The sequence below is a fragment of the Myotis daubentonii genome, chromosome 3, assembly GCF_963259705.1.
Source record: "Myotis daubentonii chromosome 3, mMyoDau2.1, whole genome shotgun sequence".
Lineage (NCBI taxonomy): Eukaryota > Metazoa > Chordata > Mammalia > Chiroptera > Vespertilionidae > Myotis > Myotis daubentonii.
Window position 1 is genome coordinate 202233206 of NC_081842.1, and position 22924 is coordinate 202256129.

The 22924-nt window shown below is 48.7% G+C and overlaps 1 protein-coding gene across 4 annotated transcripts; it reads right to left on the reverse strand.

The window, feature by feature from the left end:
* Positions 1–2099: 2099 nt before the first annotated feature.
* On the reverse strand, positions 2100–22036 carry SESN2 (sestrin 2). Of its 4 annotated transcripts, none has more exons than XM_059690556.1 (10): positions 21474–22018; positions 13850–13915; positions 11758–11997; positions 10980–11162; positions 10657–10869; positions 9793–9943; positions 9182–9300; positions 8704–8894; positions 4492–4636; positions 2100–3898 (listed from the first exon to the last, which is right to left on the reverse strand). In XM_059690556.1, exons 1-10 carry the CDS (start codon positions 21576–21578, stop codon positions 3812–3814), a joined length of 1500 nt encoding a protein of 499 aa, XP_059546539.1. In that variant the 5' UTR covers positions 21579–22018; the 3' UTR covers positions 2100–3811. The 4 variants fall into 4 exon arrangements, with proteins under 4 accessions (XP_059546539.1, XP_059546540.1, XP_059546543.1 ...); XM_059690557.1 differs by having other exon boundaries at positions 11758–11955; positions 21474–22002; XM_059690560.1 differs by lacking the exon at positions 10657–10869 and having other exon boundaries at positions 21474–22029.
* Positions 22037–22924: the final 888 nt, after the last annotated feature.

A 22924-nucleotide genomic window follows, 5' to 3' on the forward strand; every position in this document is an offset into this window, starting at 1 on the left:
CATCGATGAGAGAGAAACATCAATCAGCTGCCTCCTGCACACTCCCCACTGGGGATGTGCCCGCAACCCAGGTACATGCCCTTGACCGGAATCGAACCTGGGACCTTTCAGTCCGCAGGCCGACGCTCTATCCACTGAGCCAAACCGGTTTCGGCAAAAGCTGTTTTTAAACATCATCGAGTCAACTATTGAGCAGTTCTTCTCAAGATTTGCGAAATTCAGAGAACTGGAAGAGACAGCAAAATTCATGAGGTTTCCAGACAGCATGAAACTGGAGGAACTAAACTTACAAATGTTTTCATGGATAGACATGGCTGACTTTGAAATGCAGTTGATTGAATTTCAGAGTAGCTCAATTTGGAAGCAGAGATTTATTGACCTTAGAGTTGACTTGGAAAACATTGAAAAAAAGCGATGAGACAGGAGTACCAGAGAGAAGTGTCGAAAACGCACTATTGAGGACTTGGCATGCCATTCCAGAAAATTTTTTCTGTTTAAAAAACTTTGCCACAGCATCACTCTCCATGTTTTCATCCACATACGCTTGTGAATCTTTGTTCTCAGTGATGAATTTTGTTAAGTCTCATAATAGGAGTAGCCTGACGGATGAAAGTAGTAGCTCGTGCATCTCTCTGAAGGTCACGAAATATAAACCTGATGTAAAATTAAAATCTCTGTCATCAGTGATGCAGCAGCAAAAGTCCCACTGACATCAAACGGAGTCATAAAGTTTTCTGTCGGACTATCAGTGTACATGTATACATTAAAAAATAAATGTATTTTTCATCATCATATACTGTGTTTTTGTCGCTTGAATGCATTTTATTATTTCTTCAAGGTTCTTCACATATGTACAAGGTTCTTCTCATACATACACCTTAAGAGATATCAAGTAGGCGTAACATGTTCTCAAAAAATTAGGGTTGGCATGCAGAAGAATTTTGAGTCAGAGATTTTGCTGGTTTTGGCACACACAAAAAGGTTGCCCACCCCTGCCCTAGACTCTCCCTTGAAGTTCCTTTTCTACATCTATAAAATGGGAACACCACCCTTTCTTCCAGGGTTGTTGTGAAGAGTAAGAGATTAAATCTGAGTACATCTGACAACAGTCACTCAATAGTGCTTCCTGGAAATGAAAACGTTTTGTGACCGTTTTCATGGGAGAGGCACAGTTTCCTCTTGCATCCCTTTGCCCCAGGATAAGTGACTTGAGTCAGCACCAGATCCAAGTTTAGTACTCAGATCTGATTTACTCTTTCACATCCTCTTAAATGACTGTAGAAGGAAGAACAAATGTGAGAACACTGCAAAAATGAAAAGGCGACATGAAGTCAGTCAGGGAAGGTTTCCTGGAGGAGGCCATTTTCGTTTTTGAAGGCAAGTCTTGAAGACAGCAGGAGAGTGCTTAACTCTTAGTCATGATGTGATTATCCTAAGCTTACTGAAGTTCCTGGTGCCCAGAGTTCAAAAGCTTGACCAAGGTCATAAAGCTACTAAATGGCACTGGCATAACCTGGGGTTAGGGAGAGTCACATCTAACTCCTTGTGCCTAGTTCTATCTCCTTGGTGCCAGAGAAGGAAGGATGAGAAGCAGATAAGCATAATGTGGTGGGGCAGGGGACAGAAGGGGAGCCCCCAGAGATTCTCAAACAGCCTGCCTCTGCCACAGGGGGAGCCTAATAGTGGAGAAGATAGGAAGATTAAATGCCCGGGCCTTAGGGTCAGGCAGACCCCAGGTGGAATCGAGCTTTACCACTTCCTAGCTACGTGGTCTCAGCAATGTCACTTTACCTCTGTCCCAATTCCCTTGCATATTCAGAGAAATGGCCTCCAAGTACCAAGTCAAGGGCCAGGCTTGGTGAAAAAAACACATGCCCATTATATTTCCATAGTGCCTGGCCCGCTACAAATGGGTGAAAGGACTGGATACCGAAGGTACAGAAGTTTCAATGCCAACCACTCCCAACCCTGCAGTCACTGGGCACAAGTGCCCAGTAGGGTTGGGGCTAGCAGGTCAAGTCCATGACGCAATCACAGCTTCCTGCTAAGAGGTGAACCATGACCCTTAGGAAATAGAAAAATAGTCCATTAACAAGCAGTACAAAACAAAACCTCGGTGAACTTTTATTTCTCATCATACAGAACTGGTAACAAAGCCAAAGACGTGTGCACTTGAACACTGAATACCTCTCCCTATCCACCCACAGAACATTTACAGAGTCATCCTGTCCTCTCTCGACTCTAAACCCAGGCTGAGGCCTCTTCCCTCCTGCCCAGCTTCACTGCAGGGAGGGCTGTGAGGTCTGAGGGTGCCAGTCGCTTCCCCATGCCTGCATGGGTATGAAATGTGGCACACTGACCAGGCTCCTTTCCTGCCCCACCCCAGGGAGGAGGGTCAGAAGCAAGCAGCATCTGGCCCTTGCCTTTCTTCAGTCACCTCCAAACTGGTCAGAGAGGAGGCACATATGGCCGGAAGAAGGGCAGGGGAAGTCGTAATTCACAGCTTGTTTGCTATAGAAAGTGCCTGGGGTCAGTCCGTGGCTGCTTCTGCCTCCAAGTGATCCACCTAAAACTGAGGAGAGGGGACAGAATCTGGGTGGTCCTTGGAAGGCAGCCAGAAGACTGACTGCAAGAGTGGGAGTGCCCGGAGGCCTTCAAAATCCTGCACGATTTGCAGTTCACTGCTGGCAGGTTGGCCTGAGACACCCAGAGTGAAGACTCAGGCATGAAAAGTATCCCCTCCCCTTAGTCTGAAACCCAGGAAATCGGGGTTAAGGAGGTTTGGCAACATAGCCATGGTCACCCGGCCAGTGGCAGGGCCCAAACAACCCTGGGGTCTCCCATCTCTCCCACTGGGCCATGTGCCACCTAGAAAGGATCATGTTTTTGGCAAATATCTGCAGCAGAGCTCAGGAGACAGGAGAGGCGCAAGCTCTGGGGAGAAGATTGCCCCGTCGTCCTCCGCCTCACAGCCATTGACTGTGGCTCTAAAGGTGAGGCCCTGGAGAGGTTTGGACTTCATCCATAAAGGACCAAAATACAGAGAATTTATAATCTAATACTCCCTACACTTCAAAAGGCAAAGTGACCCACAAAGCTACTCAAATTCTCTAGAGATCATCAGCTTTTTTGATGTGCTTGGTCTCTCTTCTGGGGCCTCACACCACCAGGTGTGGGAGAAAGGCGGGGAGGTCAGAGGAGGTCAAAGGAAATGAAATAGGATTGGGGCAATGAGGAAACAAAGGGCCTTCAGGCTGCCCAACTGAACAGGTTTTTGGGGAGCTGGATGCACAGACCAGCTGTGACCCCGACTTTCACATTGATGGGTTAATGGCAGGTGAGAGGTAATGAAATGGGAATGATGGAGGAAAAGGAAAGCTGCTTGGAGTGTCAGTCCCTGCAGGTGTTTGCCCCTCTCCCTCAGGGGCCAGCCGGGGACCGTCCTAGTCCAGGAAGGCCACAGTACTTGTGGTGGGCCCCACCTGGAGGTACATAAATCCGAACTCAGCCCATTTTACTTCCTGTGCCTTCTGACTCTGGGTTCAGGGGCAGGAAGAGGGCATGGCCCCTGGGGATCTGCTAGTCCTCTTCCAGCTCCCAGGGCCAAAGCTGAGATCCCAGAGATCCTGTCCATTCCAGTGAGAAAATGTAGGGTGTGGGTGGGGGGCTGCACCTCACACAAAAGCCCACCCCCTGAGTGTGGTGGGTGGGCCTGGGACAGAAAGGATTGGGTCTGTCTCCAGACAGAAAAGTTCCTGCAGAGAGGATGCCCCGAGAGTTAGCTGCTCCGGGCCCGGGTCCTGTGTGGGAGTCAGGTCATGTAGCGGGTGATGGCACGGAGGGCATAGAGCAGGGCAGCTTGCATGCGGGCCTCCAGGAGCAGCAAGTTCACGTGGACCTGGGGCACAGAGGAGGGCTTGTCAGTAAATGATGTCAGTCCTCGCCATCCCCATCCCTCCCACATCGCCACCATCCCTGACCACTCATCTCATCCTTCTATTTCCTACGGCTCTGAGCGATTTGGGGCAAGGACTGCTCAGGAATTTCAAGCATATTCATCTTTGTTGTGACTAATCTCTTTATCCCCAAAGCTAAACTAAGAGCTACCACTGAGCACCTGTTTGGAATTGGAGATTTACATTCATTTTCCCATTTCATCCTCCCAGCAATCGAAATGCAGGTAATATTTATTCCCATTGTCAAAATAAAAAAGCTTGAGGAGGCAGAGTGACTTGCCCAAGGTTATACTGCTACTGATGGGTTATGGTTTCAACTCAGATCCTCCTGGCTGCCATGGAGGACCCTGCAAAGCACATTCCCATCGTATAGGTGAATCAGTGGAGTCTGAAATCACTTCGTGGAGTAGTACTTAAACCCAGTACAATAGTATCTGAGCTGGCAGTACAGACTCAGTCTGGCGTACCTTATTGGGCCCTGACCCCTTGCCCTCTCCACTGGCCAGGCTTATCCAGTTCCACCCGGCCCCTGTACCTTCTCTGAGTGGCGGAAGTGCCTCCAGAAGAGTCTGTACATTCTCTGGGTGGTCTTCTCTGGGTAGCAGGCCACTGTCTTGATATAGACCTTGAGGTTCCGCTCCAGGAGCTGGTTCACCTCCCCATAGTCATAGTCATCATACCTAGATGAAAAGAAACAACAGCATCACTCAGCTTCAGAACTAGCTCCTCTCTTCCAGCCCCACCCTGTAAAAGAAGGAACAGAGAGTAGCAAGAAAGGCAGAAGGGAGGAAGCAACTAGAAGCTTGGTTCCTCTTAGAAAAATAGCTGATGTCATATGTCACAGACCAAGGAATGAATAGAGAATAAGCATGCTTTATTTGGTATCAACTATGTATGTACCATGTGAACATATACTCAAGGAATCCTTAAAACTATTGTACACTACTGTATACAAAACTATTACATACAATATACTGTATTCATCAGCCTCATTTTGTAGATGAAACTGAGATTCAGAGAAGTAAAATCACTTGTCCCAGGTCACACAGCTGGGAATGGGATTCCAAGTGAGCTCTACCTGGCTCCAAAGTCACATTTACTACTTTACAGTAAAGGCCTTGGAAGATGGGACAGGAGGTGAGTGCAAGTATTTACCCTGGAGAAGGAAGGTGGAAATGGCAAAAAGGAGATGGCACTCATTTTAGAGATGGGCAAACTAAGGTCTGGAGAAGACAATTAAGTTGTTCAAGTCAAAGAGCAAGTTGGTGACCAGTCTAGAAGCTACTTTATCATTCGCCAGTCCTGTGAGCCAGTGAGTCATCTCAAATCAGTGTGGATGGGGAAGACTGGTTAAAAACTGGAAGACAGATTCAGTAGATAAAGGTATCAGATCAAGGACTGTGTTGGAGAATTGAGGATCCTGGACCTGAGAGCTGGGCAGGAACTAGCCTGTGCCTATCTATCCTTGGTCTCCTCTGAGTTAGAAACCTAACAATGACGAGTGGGATGGCAGCCAATTAAGTACAACTCAACCCACCCAGTGAAATATGATTAACAGTTAGGAATACATAGAAATTTACATTTATACCCTTTTAAAAATTGGGGGATTTTTTTGATGCTTGAACTAAACTGTTAAATGAGAAAAGCAAGAAAAGAATCATGGTTCACTAAAATATGCTTATGTTTGCGTAAGTAAAATAGTGACACACGCAAGAAGATATTGTTTTCATAAAATTGTACATATTTTTTGGTTATTTGTGCATGGAAAACAGGAAGGAAATACTTGACAAGAAGAAGAAAGGATGGTTATCATGGATAGTTTTTATTTTCTTCTTTTTGTTATCGGTTTTCTAAATTTTCTAAAAATCAGGCTGTATCTCTTTACAAACATCAACTATATATATATGTTTAAAATGAAATAACCATGATAATTTCAACTATACAAAAGCAACTACATAAGAAAGAAAAGAAGCAATATAGAAAAATGTCACAGCCCCGCCTGTGTGGATCAGTGATGAGCATCGACCTATGACCCAGGAGGTCACGGTTTGATTCCTGGTCAGTGTGGGACATGCAGGAGGCAGCCAATCAATGATTCTCTCTCCTCATTGGTATTTCTCTCTCTCTCTCTGATTATACACACACACACACACACACACACACACACACGCACGCGGCGCGCGCGGCCGCGCCACATTAAAAGGGGGATTAAGCCCTGGCCAGTCTGGCTCAGTGGATAGATCATCGGCCTGAGGACTGAAGGGTCCCAGGTTCGATTCTGGCCAGGGGCACATGCCTGAGTAGTGAGCTCGATCCCCAGTGGGGGGTGTGCAGGAGGCAGCCGATCAATGATTCTCTCTCATCATTGATGTTTCTATCTCTATCCCTCTCCCTTCCTCTCTAAAATCAATAAAAATATATAAAAAGGGGGGATTAATTAGAGGCAATATTTTAATATTGCATTTGCCCTTTCTCTAAAATAGAAGTGTCAGAGATGAAAGAAAATTAGTAAAATGTATATGAAAATCTTCCTCCTGTCAGAGTCTGAGGCGCACCACGGGACCCAGAGTTGTCCCCGCCCACCCACGTGTGCCTCAAAATCGCGGAGACCCAGACCTGGCTGCCCCCCACCCCCACCCCATTGGGCTAGATCCAGACCCGGCCAGTCCCACCCTTGTCAAGCCCCGCTGGGCAGGGGCATGCCTTGAGGTCCCCTGTCAAGCCCTGCCAGGTGGGGGGCGTGGCCTGAGGTCCCCTGTCAAGCCCCACGGGGGCGGGGGGGGGGGGAGGGGGAGGGCACGCAACCTCAGGTCCCTGCTGATTACTCGTTAAGGCTCATTACAGGAGCTCGGCCTCAGCTGTGGGTGCAGCTATTTTTTTTTTTTTCCCATTGATTTTTATTTATTTTTTTTTAATTAAATCTTTATTGTTCAGATTATTACATTTGTTCCTTTTTTTTTCCCCCCATAACTCCCCTCCTCCCAGTTCCCGCCCCACCCTCCGCCCTCACTCCCCACCCACTGTCCTCATCCATAGGTGCACGATTTTTGTCCAGTCTCTTCCCACATCTCCCACACCCCTTTCCCCCCCAAGAATAGTCAGTCCATTCCCTTTCTATGACCCTGATTCTATTATAATCAACAGTTCATTCTGTTCATCAGATTATTTATTCACTTGATTCTTAGATTCACTTGTTGATAGATGCATATTTGTTGTTCATAATTTGTATCTTTACCTTTTTCTTCCTCTTCCTCTTCTTAAAGGATACCTTTCAGCATTTCATATAATCCTGGTTTGGTGGTGATGAACTCCTTTAGCTTTTCCTTATCTGTGAAGCTCTTTATCTGACCTTCAATTCTGAATGATAGCTTTGCTGGATAAAGTAATCTTGGTTGTAGGTTCTTGGTATTCATCACTTTGAATATTTCTTGCCACTCCCTTCTGGCCTGCAAAGTTTCTGTTGAGAAATCAGCTGACAGTCGTATGGGTATTCCCTTGTAGGTAACTGAGTTTCTTTCTCTTGCTGTTTTTAAGATTCTCTCTTTATCTTTTGCTCTTGGCATTTTAATTATGATGTGTCTTGGTGTGGTCCTCTTTGGATTCCTTTTGTTTGGGGTTCTCTGCGCTTCTTGGACCTGTAAGTCCATTTCTTTCACCAGGTGGGGGAAGTTTTCTGTCATTATTTCTTCAAATAGGTTTTCAATATCTTGGTCTCTCTCATCTTCTGGCACCCCTATAATTCTGATGTTGGTACGCTTGAAGCTGTCCCAGAGGCTCCTTACACTATCCTCGCATTTTTGGATTCTTTTTTCATTTTGCTTTTCCGGTTGGATGTTTTTTGCTTCCTCGCAATTCAAATCATTGACTTGATTCTTGCGCTCCTCTGGTCTGCTGTCGGGCGTCTGTTTAATATTCGTTATTTCAGACCGTGTGTGCTTAATTTCTAGTTGGTTCCCCAATATAAGATCGAGGGTCTTATTAGTTTTCGTGTAGATCTCATTAAGTTTATCGGCAGCTTCTAAACAGTTCTTGAGAGACCTTAAAAGTGTGGTTCTGAACTCTATTTCTTCCATTGACAATTTTGTCCTGTTTCTTTGTCTCCGCATTTTGTTATGCTTCTTTGGTGCACCCCCTAGTGGTCTTTGTTCGCAGTCTTATAGATAAATCTTGATTGTTGTAGCTAATTCCAGGGAGGGTTTGACCTCCAGGCCAAGTGGCTATGAGAATCAGCTGTGTCAGCAGTGAGAGAACTTCTGTCCTCTAGGGAGGTGCTAATCTAGCCTTTGCCTGAGGCTATCCGGCAAATGCCTCTGTGCAGGGCTTGGGCGGGGCGGGTCGCACAGGATCAGCAGGGTGGGCCGGAGAGAGCAGTTATGGCGGCTCTCAGTCCTGTCCCCAGGGGCTCTGCCTCTCTGAGTCCCAGGGTGCAGCTATCTTGCGTTATGGAAACCCCACCTCTGCTATGGGCGCAGCCATCTTTGTGGCAGAGTGACAGCCAATTTGCATATTCCCTCTTTATTATATAGGATAGTTATCTCTATGGAGTGGGATTAAAGTGTTTCATTTATGAGGTTCAAACAGTAAGCATATTTATTATCTTTTGTAATCAGCAAAGAAAAAAATTTGCTTTGAAAAATAGCATAGGCAGGAAGAAAGGAAAAGAAAAAAACAAAAAAGGAAACCACTGTAAGTGCAGACTGAGGACTTGCAGTGCACACACATCCTGGATGAGGAGACCTGTGCTTACCTGATGCCAAAGACGCAGTGGATGTAGTTCCAGATGGCCCTGCGGAGCATGGAGGTGTCCACTCCGCTGTGCATGGCCATGGTGTTGTAGGTGAGGCTGTAGGCTGCCTGGAACTTCTCATCGAGCAGCTGCCCACCCTCCGGGTAAAGCCTCTGGATCAGGGAGTAGCCATGGTCTTCCCAGGTATAATCCTGAGAAACGTGGGAAGGGATCAATAAATGGCTCAAGGCTGGGCAGAGAGACCCCCATCCTCTAGAGCACACCTCCCCACCCCACAAATCTAATCTACTGCTTAGTCTGGGCCTGAGAAGCCAAGAGGGATGCACTTAGGGCACAGATGGGTCCCTTCATGATCCAGGGTCTCCCACTTCCCTCAAGGAATCTTGAGGGAGAGAAGGTACCCAACTCTAATCACTCAAATCATCCACCCCTTGATTGTAAATCAGGAGCAATGCCAAGTTCAGTGGGGAAAGCCCACCTGGGCACGGAAGGTAGGGGGCGCCTGCGTCCCTCGCCGGGTGAAGTCCTCATATCCAAAAGTGGGGTCTTCTACAAAGCACAGCATGTCTGGGTGTGGAGAGGACTCCAGAATGTCAGCTGAGAATATCAGAAAGAGATCACAGTGAGGCCAAGGCATGGAGCACAGAGATCTTCAGTCCTGAGTAATCCTCACTGTGGGACCTGGCAACGCAGAGTGTAAGGCCAGAGAAAGCCCCTCCCTACAGCGAGTGGAACCAGGATTCCTGCGGGAGGAGGCGAATCAGGCCCAGGGTTGAGGTTCCCAGTAATAATAACAGTCATAGCAGTAGGAGTTATTTATGGAGCCACTCATCATGGGTCAGGCTCTGTGTAAAGAGCTTTGCTTTTCTTGTTCCATTTACCCTACACATCAGTCCTTTCTGCGTGAGGAGACAGGCCCCGAGGCAGGAAGTTGATTTATTAGTGGTCACTCTGACAGAAAGGCTAACACAGGCCAGATTCAAACTCAGGTCTGACCCCAAAATACAAGAGATGCAGTACATAGAGGTGCCTACTCCTCAACAGAAGAAGGGGGCAGGCCCTGGAACCTGGACGCCTGTGATCCCGTACCCGAGGGGGTCACCAGCAAGCTCTCCGACTTCTCCAGCTCAAAGCGGCTCTCCATCTCTTCCTGAGACGCTCCCTCATCCCGCAATAGGTTCTCCTGCAGCTGCCTCATGCGTTCCATCAAAGCCTCCACGTCTCGGGCAGCCTCGAAGCCCTGCAGGGGGGACCCAAAGATGACCATCTACTCCTCTCTCGGCCACCCCAAGAAATTCCACACATCTTTCCCACATGCCAGGCCTTTCTGAACGGGCAGCTCTTGGTCTGTGCTTCCCCAAGTGAAGTTTAAGAAGCTACAGAATCAGCCCTGGCTCAGGTAGCTCATTTGGTTAGAGCATCACCCTGATACACCAAGGTTGTGGGTTTGACCCCTGGTCAGGGTACATACAAGAATCAACCAATGAATGCATAAATAAGTGAAACAACAAATCAATGTTTCTCTCTGTGTCTCAAATCAAGCAATAATTTAAAAAACACAAAACTACAGAACAGACATGTCTTCTCTGAGCATCAACTACCCTCACAGGTAAGGGACTTTTAAAATACCTGTATTTTCGTATTAAAACAAGCAAGGCCACTTTACAAAATAAGAAGCAAACTTTGTATTTTGAAAGTGGTAAAACCCAGGAGACTTTTAGTCTATGGAGCTACATGTTGAGGGGCCAGTCACATGGTTATTTCATTTAGTCCTCACAACTCATTATGAAGTAGTGGTCTTTATCCCCATTTTATAGATGAGGAAATGGAACTTCAAAGTCAGATAACTTTTCTAAGGCTTATCACTGTGAGGTAGTGAGGCAGTGGCTTCTGTCCAGGGATGACAGGCCATGCCAGCTTCCTCTCCCACCCAAACCCGGGCCAGTGACTTACCCCAGAATTGTTCAATGAGTCTCTGCTGGGGGGGCTGCTTTGCTCGCTGGGGGGTGAAGGTGCCTGGGGTACAGGGCTGCCCTCCGGGTCCCCCTCAGGGAGGATGCCACAGCCAAACACGAAGGAGGCCAGTGAGTGACAGTGGGTGAGCAGGACCAGGGCCTGGATGAGCTCAGCCAGGGACCAGCTATGCTCACCCGTCTTCAGCAAGGCCTGGAGAGGAAAGAAGGCCAGACTTGCTCAGTGCCTGCCCCTGGGCTAGCGGCCATACCCCAGCCCGGCCCCTGTGCCGCCTGGGGGACCTGCCTCTCTACCCACTGTACCTGGATATGCTCCTTGGTGATGAGCCATGGGCGATGTGCCAGCAACTTGTTGATCTCATTAAGCTTACGCAGCTTCTTAGGGGCACGGTGGAGGCCAAGCAGCCAGTCAGGGTCACCGCCAGTCTGCAGAAACTCGGCCATGTGGGAGCCCACCAGGTAGGAACACTGGTGGCGGGCAGCAGCCTATGGAGGTAAGGGCACATACAGCAGCGTGAGCTTAGGTCATGCTATTCTTTCTGTGCCCTCCTCAGGGTGAGTAGCCTATGGAAGGTGACAGCATAGACCTCACTGTTGCCTGAGAGGCAGGAAATTTAGATTTTAAATTTGCCACTGGCTTGTTGTGACCTTGGGCAGGTCATTTACTCCTTTATGCCTCAGTTTCCCAAGCTGTAGAGCAGGCACTAAAAATGCCTCTTTTCTAAAATTCTATAGTCAAATAAAGCCAGGGCTTTCCTCTCTCCTCCTCATCTATGGAATCAGTTCAGAAAGTCCCCAGCAAAGAGATTTGCAGACTGAACCCCCCGCCATGTGGCCACCCCTAAGAGCAGGGGTCCTCAAACTTTTTAAACAGGGGGCCAGCTCACTGTCCCTCAGACCGTTGGAGGGCTGGACTATAGTTTAAAAAAGAACTATGAACAAATTACTATGCACACTGCCCATATCTTAATTTGAAGTAAAAAACCAAAACGGGAACAAATACAATATTTATATTTGCATGTGGCCCGCGGGCCGTAGTTTGAGGACCCCGCCTAAGAGAGTCAGGGTCAGACAGGCTCACCATGATGGCAATGTAGTGGCGCCAGGAGCTGGCCAGGGGCCCATCTGTGTGCAGCAGTAGGTAGTGCAGGCGCCAGAATCTGCTAAGGTAGTCGGGGTGCAGGCCCATCACCACTGCCAGGTTGTCCACACGCCCACAGGACATCAGTGCCTCCAGCCCCAGGTTCTGCTCGAGGCTCTCAGCTCCCTCCCGTAGGACCTGCCAAGCAAAGGTGAGGAGAGGATGGGTTCCCCTCCCATCCTTCCCCCCAAAGAGACCAACACATTCATTACAGTGGGATTATAATAGCAAGAAACTGAAAACAACCATGCCCCAAGAGAATAAGAGAGTAAAATATAATTCATTAAGTGATCAAATACTTACCAGATACCTTATATAATAACCAATACTTTTATAATGCTTACAATTTGCCAAGCACTGTTTGAGCACTTTATATGTATTTAATCATTTAATTCTTACAAGTATGAGATAATTCTATTCTCTATTTTTAGATAGAAAAACTCAGGCACAGAGATGAAAATATGGTTTTCTCTGGCCTTCATGGAGCTTCTGTTTTAACAGTGCAAAACGTACAGCCATGGGAAGTGGGTGCAAAATAGTTCACACTTCCCAAGTGCTATCTCCATGCCAGGGCTGAGTTTAGAGCATCCCTTGCATTATCTCATTGAATTTTCCCAATTATCTTGTGAGGTAAATACTACTTTCCCCCCATTGACAGATGAAGAAATCAAGGCCCAGAGAGGTTTCATTCCTTGCTCAAGGTTACAGATCTAGTAAAAGACAAAACCAGGATTCAAATCCAGATTAACCCCAAAGCCTAGTTCTTTTCTTTATTATAAAAGAGGAGGGGTTCTTTCTTTTTCTAAAAAAATATGTTTATTGATTTCAAAGAGAAATGGAGAGGGAGAGAGAGATAGAAACATCAGTGATGACAACCATTGGTCAGCTGTCTCCTGCACACCCCTCAGTGGGGATCAAGCCCACAACCCAGTCATGTGCCCTTGACCAGAATTGGACCCGGGACCCCTCAGTCTGCAGGCCAACACTCTATCCATTAAGCCAAGCCGGCTAGGGCAGGAGTGGTTATTTCTAAATGAAAATATAAAATACAAGAACAACACTTGAGCTTCAAATTCTGGGCTGCAGACATGAATAATCAGCTAGTGGTTGTTTATTTTCCATTTACAAAGGGTGGAGGGAACTGGGGGCTAAGACATTTGTTAATAGTTTATTAACTACTTGGCCTACACGTTTAGGAGAGAAAAGAGGACAAGGAAACAAACAGTTGTTTCCAAAGAAAAAGAAGAAAACTATTATTTAAAAAATGTTCTGTGCATGTGCTCTGAAGGCACCCCCATACACCAACTCCACACTAGAATGTCAGTTCCATGATGGCAAGGACTTTTGTCTGTCTTGTTATCTGTGGTATTCCCAGCACCCCGGACAGTATCTGACACAGATTAATCATCCAATAGCTATCTGTTAAAAACAATGATGAATGATCTGACTCAGTAAATGAAAGGAGTCTCTGTTATATTAAATGAGAAAACAGAACAAAATAATAAACTCCCCCAAAAAACATGCTGTAAACTATGACCTTGGTTCTGCATGAAAAAAACAAAAAAACAAAAACAACAAAACCCGCCAGAAAACAATGGCAAATGGTTAGGCAACACTGATTACTTCTCAGGGGAGAAGGAGATTCTGAAACATTGGGGAAAATGTTTATAATGAACATATACTTATGAAGTAAAATAAAACTTTAATATATGCACAGTCAAGAGTGAAAAGATAAACACAGATGGTTCTATCTTCTTGAGGAAAAGCAGGCCTTGTTCTGGGGATCAAAAGTTTGTTCGTTACCTAGTTGTGTTATTACCACTTTATCTCTTTGAGCCTGTTTCTTCCCAGCAAAATGGGGTGAATTTGCGTGCTTCCTAGAGCTGTTCTGTACATTAAATGAGTCAAGAACCTGAAGGGATAGTTTCAAAACTGCTATTTCAAGTGACAGGAAAAGACCCTCCTCACCAACCCAGTGTTCCATGTCCCTTCTTCCCAGCGACCAACAATTCCTAACCCCTTCCAAGCTTACCTCCTCCACTGGGATGAAGGCGCTGGGTCCTCGAGGGCCTCCCCGAGCCCACCTCATCCTCTGCTCCTAGAAGGAAACACATCATGGTTAGTTGGAGGTAAAGGGGAGGACTAAAAGGAATGTTCTCTCTCTAGTCTTCTCCTCCTACCCAAGGGGCCACATTGAACTTGGAAAACCTCCTTTCTGGTGCAGCCTGCATAGAGGAGTCATTTGGGAGATATACACCTGTTTGGTGGGTGGAGAGAGAACAAACAAGAGAGAGGGCTTAGCTCTTCAGAAACTGGGCAGGGAGTCGGGAGCCCCGTACTGAGTAGGGAGGGCCTGGGAAAGGGAAATACACAGCCACCATACTGCACATCTCCAGGAGACCACCTGCTTGGCAGCCCTGGAGAACCCATACAAGAACCCCCTCATTTACATCCTGAAGCCAGGTTACCAAGTACCCTAGATCCCTATGATGCAGCTGCAGTCTCTCTCCAATTGTCATTTCTTCATCCCTCCCATCATCACCACCTCACAGACCACTACCATCTCTTGTCTGGACTACCAACCACAGCTTCACCAATGGTCTCCCTGCCCTATCCTACCCATTCCTCTACCAAATTAACAAAAATAAATAAAATATGCCCCCTGAGCACCAACTCTAGGAGTAGGAGCAGATTTAGTGAGTACGTGACCTTAGTGGTTTCTAAAGAGGGCAATCTTTCTACAGCCAGAGTAAACTTTATGTGCAAAACTGATCAACTGGCTTAAAACTCTGCCTCCACCTCCCTTAGCCTTTGAGATAAATTAGTGACTCAGGCCCACTGTTCTCCCACTAGTCATTCCTTTTGCAGAGCGTTTACAGTCTTCCAGGGCCTGGGAAACTTCAGACCCTCATCTGTGATCCCACAATTCCCAGTGCTTTTGCTTCTGAAAACATTGTCTTCTACTTGTCTGAATTAGGCCTCCCTACTACCAGATCACATTTTGTGGAGAGCGGGGCCAGGTCATCATTCACACTAGCCTATGAATTAAGAACACAAAGAAAGCACAGAGGCTTCAAGAGAATCAGGACAGGGCATGCATGGCTGACAGCAGCAGCGCTTCTGACATGCATGTATTGGAGCTTCTTTGGAAACCACCAATGATGTACTCACTCAATCTGCTCCTAGTCCTAGAGGTGAGGTTCACAGAGGATGTTTTACTTATTCATTTGTTTTAATATCTGCAAGGGGGGCTCTCAGCACTGGCCTTAGAAAGAGTTCAGCCCGCCCTATTCGGTTTAGCTCAGTGGCTAGAGCATTGACCTGCAGACTGAAGGGTCCCGGGTATGATTCCCGTCAAGGGCATGTACCTAGGTTACATGCAGGCTAAAACCCCAGCCCTGGTCGGGGTACGTGTGGGAGGCAACCAACTGATGTGTCTCTCACATCAATAGTTTCTCTCTCTCTGTCTCTCCCCCTCCCTTTCACTCTCTCTAAAAATCAATGGAAAAATATCGAGTGAGGATTTAAAAAAAAGAGAGAGAGAGTTTTCCTGAAGCAGTTATACCTTCACTGGACAGAAATAACTCTCCCCATCTCATTAAAATCCAGACTCATTACCAATCGACCTACCTGTCCAGAACTATTATAACTGAACCTCCCTTCTCAGATGGCCAAAACCCCCCCATAGGAGGCAGAGCTCTGGGGCTCTGAAAGAGGACAAAGGAAAGAACATGGGACCTGGAAGTCTCCGATGTGAATAATTCTGCCACTAACTTGCTGTGTGCCTCTGAGAAAGTAACCTAAACTCTCTGGGCCTTAAGCTGGGACAAAAAAAGATAGTTGGGCTGATTACTCAGGTCCCTTTCAGCCCACACTTCTGGGAGCTACCAGGCCAGGCAGGTCCAAGTCTAGCATAGAAACCAGCAGAAGCCCCAAGCACTCCTGTTTCAGCTTCCCCTCCTCCCTCACCTAAGAGAAAAAGCCTAACAGCTCTGTGTGGGAGATAAGAATTGCTGACTCCACAAAAAGGGCCTCCCCCTCAGGGGATGTGAGGACAGAGAGGAAACCACAGCCAGGTGGGGTAGGGAAGGGCAGGATGGAACTGGGACTTGGGGGTTGGGGGGATAGAGGACCCACTAGAGTGCTAGCAAGGTACAGGGAACAGCCTTAGGAGTCCCATTTCACTCTAAAATCTGCCCCATGAGCTGTCAAGGAAAGGAACCTGTGGGTCTTAAGTAGTAAGTTAGCCCTGATGATGAGGATGATGATAATGGAGTACAGTAAAAGATAGGGGCTCTGACAATTGCCTAGGCTCAAATGACATCTCCACCATCTACCTATGTGAGCCTCGGTTTCCTCAACAAATAATGGGGCTAATAGTAACTACTTTTACTGGGTAGTCATAAGGATTTAATGAGATAATTCCTTTACCTCAGTAGCTCTATCACAGTAAGCACTTAATAGAAGTCAGCTATCATTAACCTTGTTTTTTCAAACAATGGCATCTCAACCCAAGCAGGACTTTAGAATCCCTTTAAAATCTTTTAAAAAATACCAGTGCGCTCTAGCCAGTTTGGCTCAGTGAATAGAGTATCAGCCTGTGAGCCAAAGGGTCCCGGGTTTGATTCTGGTCAAGGACACGTACCTTGGTTGCAGGCTCCTTTCCGGCCCAGACCCAGGCCCGGTGCATGCAGGAGGCAACCAATAGATGTGTTTCTTTCACATCAATGTTTCTCTCTGTCTTTCCCTCTCTCTTCCACTCTCTCTAAAAATCAATAGAAATTGATTTATAACTGAACCTCCCTTCTCAGATGGCCAAAACCCCCCCGAAGGAGGCAGAGCTCTGGGGCTCTGAAAGAGGACAAAGGAAAGAACATGGGACCTGGAAGTCCCCTTGTGAATAATTCTGCCACTAACTTGCTGTGTGCCTCTGAGAAAGTAACCTAAACTCTCTGGGCCTTAAGAGAGTCAAAGAAAATAGAAATTGCAAAGCTTTGAAGGCAAGACCAAGTAGATTCTAACCCGGAGCTCTGATGCTAGGAATGCTTCTCTGACCTTGACACCCAGAACTTCAGAGGAAGCAGACAGGGCAGGAGACGCCTAGAGATGATGCCTCCAAATCAGCTCTCGCCTATTCCCTGAGACAGGAAGTCAATAATAATAATGGTAGATAACAACCGTGATTACCACTGGCTAAGCATTTATTTCACATGCACTTTAAGGCAGGTACTACTACTACTGGGGTGCCTATTTCACAGCTGAGGAGTAAGGCTCAGAGACATAGTCACTTTTAGTCACTCAGCCAAGGGGGTAGCAAAGTTGGGATCCAAACCAGGTTTCTGCAACAGCAGACACTATTCCCATTCTCTAAACTTTTCAAGGTCTCAACAGCCCCAAGACTTTGCATCTGGGGTTCACCAGGATCCAGGAGCTCCTTCTCCCTGCCCACATCCCCAGAAATCCAGTACCCCCAAGCACAGCACCTGTCATACTGCATCGTTTCTTACCTTGAGGGAGCACACTGGAACTAGTTCCCTGTTCTTAAGCCCAATGTCTAGCACAGAGCAGTCCAACAGAACTTTCTGCAATGATGGAATAGTCTATCTGCATGTCAAAGGTGGTAGCCCCTAGCCATGGGGGCTGAGCATTTGAAATGTCACTAGTGCAACTAAAAACTGAATTTTAATTTTTAAAACAATTATCAAAATTTAAATAGCCACATGTGGCTAAGGGCTACCATATTAGACAGTGCAGTTTCAGCACACATGATAAAGGTAAGACACCCCCCCCCCCCCATTTACAGATTAAAGAAAGGAAACCAGAAGGGGCAGGTGACCTACCAAAGTAACACAGCTAGTATGGGAGGGGGTCCCTCAGGGCAGCAAGAACACTAATCAGTCAGCCCTCTGGGTGGCCACTCAACAGGGAAGGTTTCAGGCAAGTTGTGAAAAGAGGATAATCATCTCAGAGCTCAGTGCCTGGCTCCTAATTTAAGTGCTTGCTAAATGTGAGTTGTTATATTAGCTTAGGCGCTTGTATACAGTTTCCATCTAATCTTCATCAGTTCTGGTGTGGGGGTGGGGTCTCTATTTTGCACTTGAGGAAAGATTAAGGTTCCACAAGTGGCCGATCTGAGATTTACTCTCAGCTCAGTCTGGCTTCCAGGGGTTCTGTCCACCACCCATATCAGCCTCTTGGAGTAGCCCCAGCCTTCATTCCTGGAATCCTAGCCGCAGCTTGCAACCCCCAGGACTCAGCTACAGACACCTGCGAAGTCACTCTGCCAGCTGGGAAGGGCAGAGCCTACTCCACCCCACCCCACCCTACCCCCGACCCCGTGAGCAGCTGTGGTCTGCTGAACTCAGATACATGCCTGGGTTTACACCTGAGGGGGATACATAGCGCAAGCACCCTCTGACCAGCCTTGGGGGAGGGGAGTGTGCGTGGTGCCTCAAACTTACCATGGGCGGGGCACCAGGCTAAGTGCCTTACACATCTGACCTGGCTGATTTCTCCCAACCATGTGCAGGGAAACAGGTCTTATTATCCCTTCTTCAGCGACAGCTCACTGAAGCTCTTTCTGAGTCCTGTTCCAGACTAGCACAGCTCAGATCGAACTTCAAAGCCTGTGCGGTTCACCAGGGTCAGCTAAGCCAAGAGGGGCAAATAGTTACACGCACTTACGAGGTGCTAAGAACAGTGCTGGGATGGGACCTATAGTGTTTCTAGCCCAGCAAGGGAACAGACAAGAAATGCCTGGTTATACAACTGTCACACTGTAATTGGGATGCAAAGCTCCTACAAGGAGAAGGGGACTGGGAGAGGGTATGCAGAGGGGCCTTACCTGTCGGGGAGGAAAGGCTTCCCTGAGGAAATGATGTTTGAGGAAGTGATTCTTGAGCCTAACAGGGCTCTGAACACATGCTACCAATACTAGAGTGAAGTGTCTACCGGCATAAACCCCTTGAAAGGGTGTGTGAAGTGATGGCGGTTGAGGGGACCATACATGCGGGTTTCCCCTGGACCTCGGGCTACCAGGCTTTGTAAGTTCAGACCTTGCTGTCTTCTAAGGAAGATATCTTCCCAAGGTCCTCTTTAAGAGAAAATATGTAGAGAGGGTTCAGGCACCACCCACGTTCCCCTCTCAGACCTGTGGCTTCCATCTAAAGGCCACTCCCTCACAGCTGGCCCAGACCACTTCCCAGGCATTGTCCCGAAGAGGGATGGACCAACCCTCACCTCAGGCAGGAGGGACACCCTCAAACACCCCTGTGAGACACCCTGGGGAAGAGAGATAGAAATGTTTGCTGGCCACATTCTACAGGAGCTAGCATTTTTGACAAGGTTCCTGTGTTCCAGGTATTGTGCTTTGGCCTTTGTAACCTCAGTCAATTCCCCCAACAATCCCTCCGAGATACTATCAAATCTGCATGGGAGGAAGATGCAGATCTGAGAAGTGATTACTTGGCCAAGTTCACACAGCAAGTGAGTGGGAGGGCTAGTACATGAACTCAGAGCTCTGCCCAGGTGCTCTGATTTTTATTATTATTATTTCTAAGCCTCACCTGAGGATATGCTCACAAAGAGGGAGAGGAAGAGAAAAATGGATCAGTTGCCTTCCATACATGCCCTGACCTGAGATCGAACATGCCACCCAGGTATGTGCTCAACCAACTGAGCCACTCCGGCCGGGCTAGGCGCTCTTAATAACTATTACAGCCCTGGCTGGTGTGGCTCAGTTGGTTGAGCATCGTCCTGTGCACTGAAAGGTTGCCGGTTGATTCCCAAGTCAGGGCACATACCTGGGTGGCGGGTTTGATTTTGTCAGGGCACATATGGAAAGCAACCATTGATGTTTCTCTCTCTAAAAAATCAATTAAAAATCTTAAAAAAAAAAAAAAAAAATATATATATATATATATATATATATATATATATATATATATATATATATAACACCAGGTTCTTAAATAACATTGTTTCATTCAACATTGTTTATATCAATTAGCCTATGGTAAGGTTGGTTTCCTTATGCATCGTTTTGCATAAAGTCACAGAACCTATAGACCATGTTAAATGAGGACTTACTGTATTAACATTTTAAAAAAAAATACATTTTTATTTATTTCAGAGAGGAAGGGAAAGGGAGAGAGAGAGACAGAAACACCAGTGATGAGAGAGAATCATTGATAGGCTGCCTTTTGTACACGCCACACTGGGGATCGAGCCCGAAACCCAGGCATGTGCCCTGACTGGGAATCGAACTGTGACCTCCTGGTTCATAGGTCGATGCTCAACCACTGAGCCATGCCGGCCAGGCTGTATTTCCATTTTTTCACAAAGAAGGAAACAGAGTGGAGTGTCTTGGTCAAAGTCACACAGCTGAGAGTGGTTTTATTCCTCCACGTGTGACTCCTAAACCATGGTGGGGAAGGGTAAACAGAGTAACAGAAAACGCAGGACACAAACCATCCACTGGTGGAGGTAGGACCTCCCCAGAAACCATGCTGCTCAGAGAAGCCCAGCGATTTTCCCAGGATCACCATTTAGTACTAGCAATTGTCTGTCTCCCAACCGCAGTAATACACTCGTGCCACTCTCCAGGCCAGGAAACTAAAGAAACAAACAAAACTCCCTGTAGTGCCAAGCACATTCGGAAATCCTAGAGACACCCAGGCCAAAAAAAGAGCTACTCTGTGGTGTTAGAGAAGAAAGCGTCTCCATACTCCCTCCTGGACCTCAATTTTCCCCTCCTGTAAAATGGGACTACAGTATAGCTCATATTTTGCTAGTTTAGTCCGGAGGACTCAGAGAAAAGGCAAAACCCGAGCCTGGAATCTAATAGGTGCTTTATAAGGTATCCATTATCGGGGGGTGGGGAGTGGGGGTGGGGGGGGCAGAGGGCATGGGGGAGGCGAAATGGTCAGATTAGGCCCAGCCTTATTCCTAGCCTCACTGCAAAGGGAGTCCCCGCGAAACAAACTTTGGAGACCTCAGACCACCTCGTCGGGCACAGCCTAATCCGCGCTTGATCTGGGAGCTACGGCCAGGGTTTTCGCCTTCCGCCCGGAGCTTTGGCCGCCGCCGCCGGCCGCGTACCCGGTAGCCGGCCAAGGCCCGGAAGCAACCGCGCCCCCTTCCAAATTGGGGTGCAGGTGGGGCGGGGGACCAGGTCAACCTTCGTTGGCCAGCCCCAGGGGCCCCGCTCCCCGCGCTGGGGGGCTGGGTTGGGAACGCATCCCACCTAGAAAGAGCCGCCCGCCCGCCAGCCCCGGCCCGGAGGAGGGCATCTTCGGCGGGGGGCGGGGAGGAGGAGCGGTCGGGCCGCTGCGGCGGAGATTTGCCCGGACTTGACGACTCCCCCGACCAGAGCCCAAACCCCAGGCAGCCTCGAGGAGGCTCTGCTTTCATTGGCCAGGAGTCCGAGGAGCCAGGAGGGCTCCACAACCCTGGGGGAAGGGGAGGGGCGAAGAGGGTCGAGGTTGCCAGTTGATGCAACCCCACTCCAGGTTTACGCGCTCCACTCCTCCTTCCCGAGGCGGGGGTGGAGGAAATGGGGGGGGGGGGGCTGCGCACCGGCTCAGCCCAGGCTAGCCCGGAGCTCGGACGAGGCTCGGGGTTCAAGGGAAAAGTGGCGCGGCTCGGCCGCTGCTTACCTCTCCGGCCCCGGGGCTGCTGCCGCCGCCGCCGCCGCCGTCGCCCCGGGAGAACGGCAGGTAGCCCTTCAGCTCCGTGCGGCATTCAGAGTCCGCAACGATCATGGTGTGCGCCAGGACCCAGGCGCGGCTGGCCGCCGACCCGGGCACCGGAGGGGTTTGTGGCCGGACGCCCGCAGGAAGCCGGGACCGGGGGCCGCCGGGGAGGTTCTAGAACCCGGGGTGTCTCTCAGGGCTCCAGACGCTCCCAAAGCCCAGAGTCCAGGAACGGCCGCTGCCTCGCCGGACTCTCCTCGCGCCGGGCTTCTGGAGCGGCGAATGGACTCGGAAGCCGGGGGTTGGCCGCGGCGCGCGGGTCTTCACGGCCTGGGGCGCCTCTGAAGTCCTCAGTGGCAGGGGCTGCCGGTGGACACCGCGCTGCTCGGCATCCCCGCCGCGGAACTGCCAGCTTTCGCAGGGCTCTGACACCAGCAGCGCCTCCAGCCCGCTGCGGTCCCCGGGGGAGGGCGGGACACAAAAGCCCCACGCCGCAGCCAATCAGATGCCTGTTTCCTAGGGAGGCGTGGCGACACCCTCCTCAGGAGCCAGCGGCTCGGCCAATCCACGCCGGGAAGCGCCCGGGAACTCTGGGAGCTGTAGTCAGCCCCGCACGAATGCTGCAAACTTTTGCAAAAGGATTTAGTCAGATTGTTGACAACACCGGACGAGAGTGACAGCCTGGAGAGTCATTACAGCTGCGTGATGAAACGGGCCTTCAGCGGGCTGGGCCGGAGAGCCAGGTGTGAAGTCCTCCCAAGTACGTTCTTCAGCTTTGCAGTTCCTGGAGGGACGGGTTGGGGTTCGGAGAGGTCGTGCTAATTATAGAGCCAGATCTGGGCACGCCCCTGTTCCCCTGGTCTCCGGGAGGGCTCCACCCTTAAAATGTAGAGCCCCTGGGAAAGCCTTCATTCTTTGAAATGTCCTTGGCAACCCCCAGGCTAACTTCAGTCCCTATTGCTGCAGGTGTCCCCCGACTGCTCCTTTGAGTTTCTATCCCTGCCACCCCTTTCTAGAAACTTTGTGATAAGGCGGTCCACTGGATCTCTCTCCCCTCTCTGGCCACCCCTTCTCTGACTCCTCTTTATCCTTCCACCCCCTGGAACGTGGTGTTTCCCTAGTCTGTTTTTATCCCTCATCTATCCAGATATAGTCTCCGTCCTTGATCTCATTCCTTTCCTGGCCTTCGACTCTCCCTTTGGGAGGAAGTCTCTTCCACCAGCCCCTCAGCACCTGTAAGCTGATTTAATCTTCGGTCTCCTTCCCACAGATTCTCTTCCTTCACAGTTTTTCTTCGGTGCTCCACTTTTATTCGTTTCCATTTTAAAGCCAGTGTTAACTCTGAATAGAGAATCATGGCTGGAGTGAGGGTGGACTAAATGACCCACAAGGTCCCCTCTGAAACTTCCAAGTCT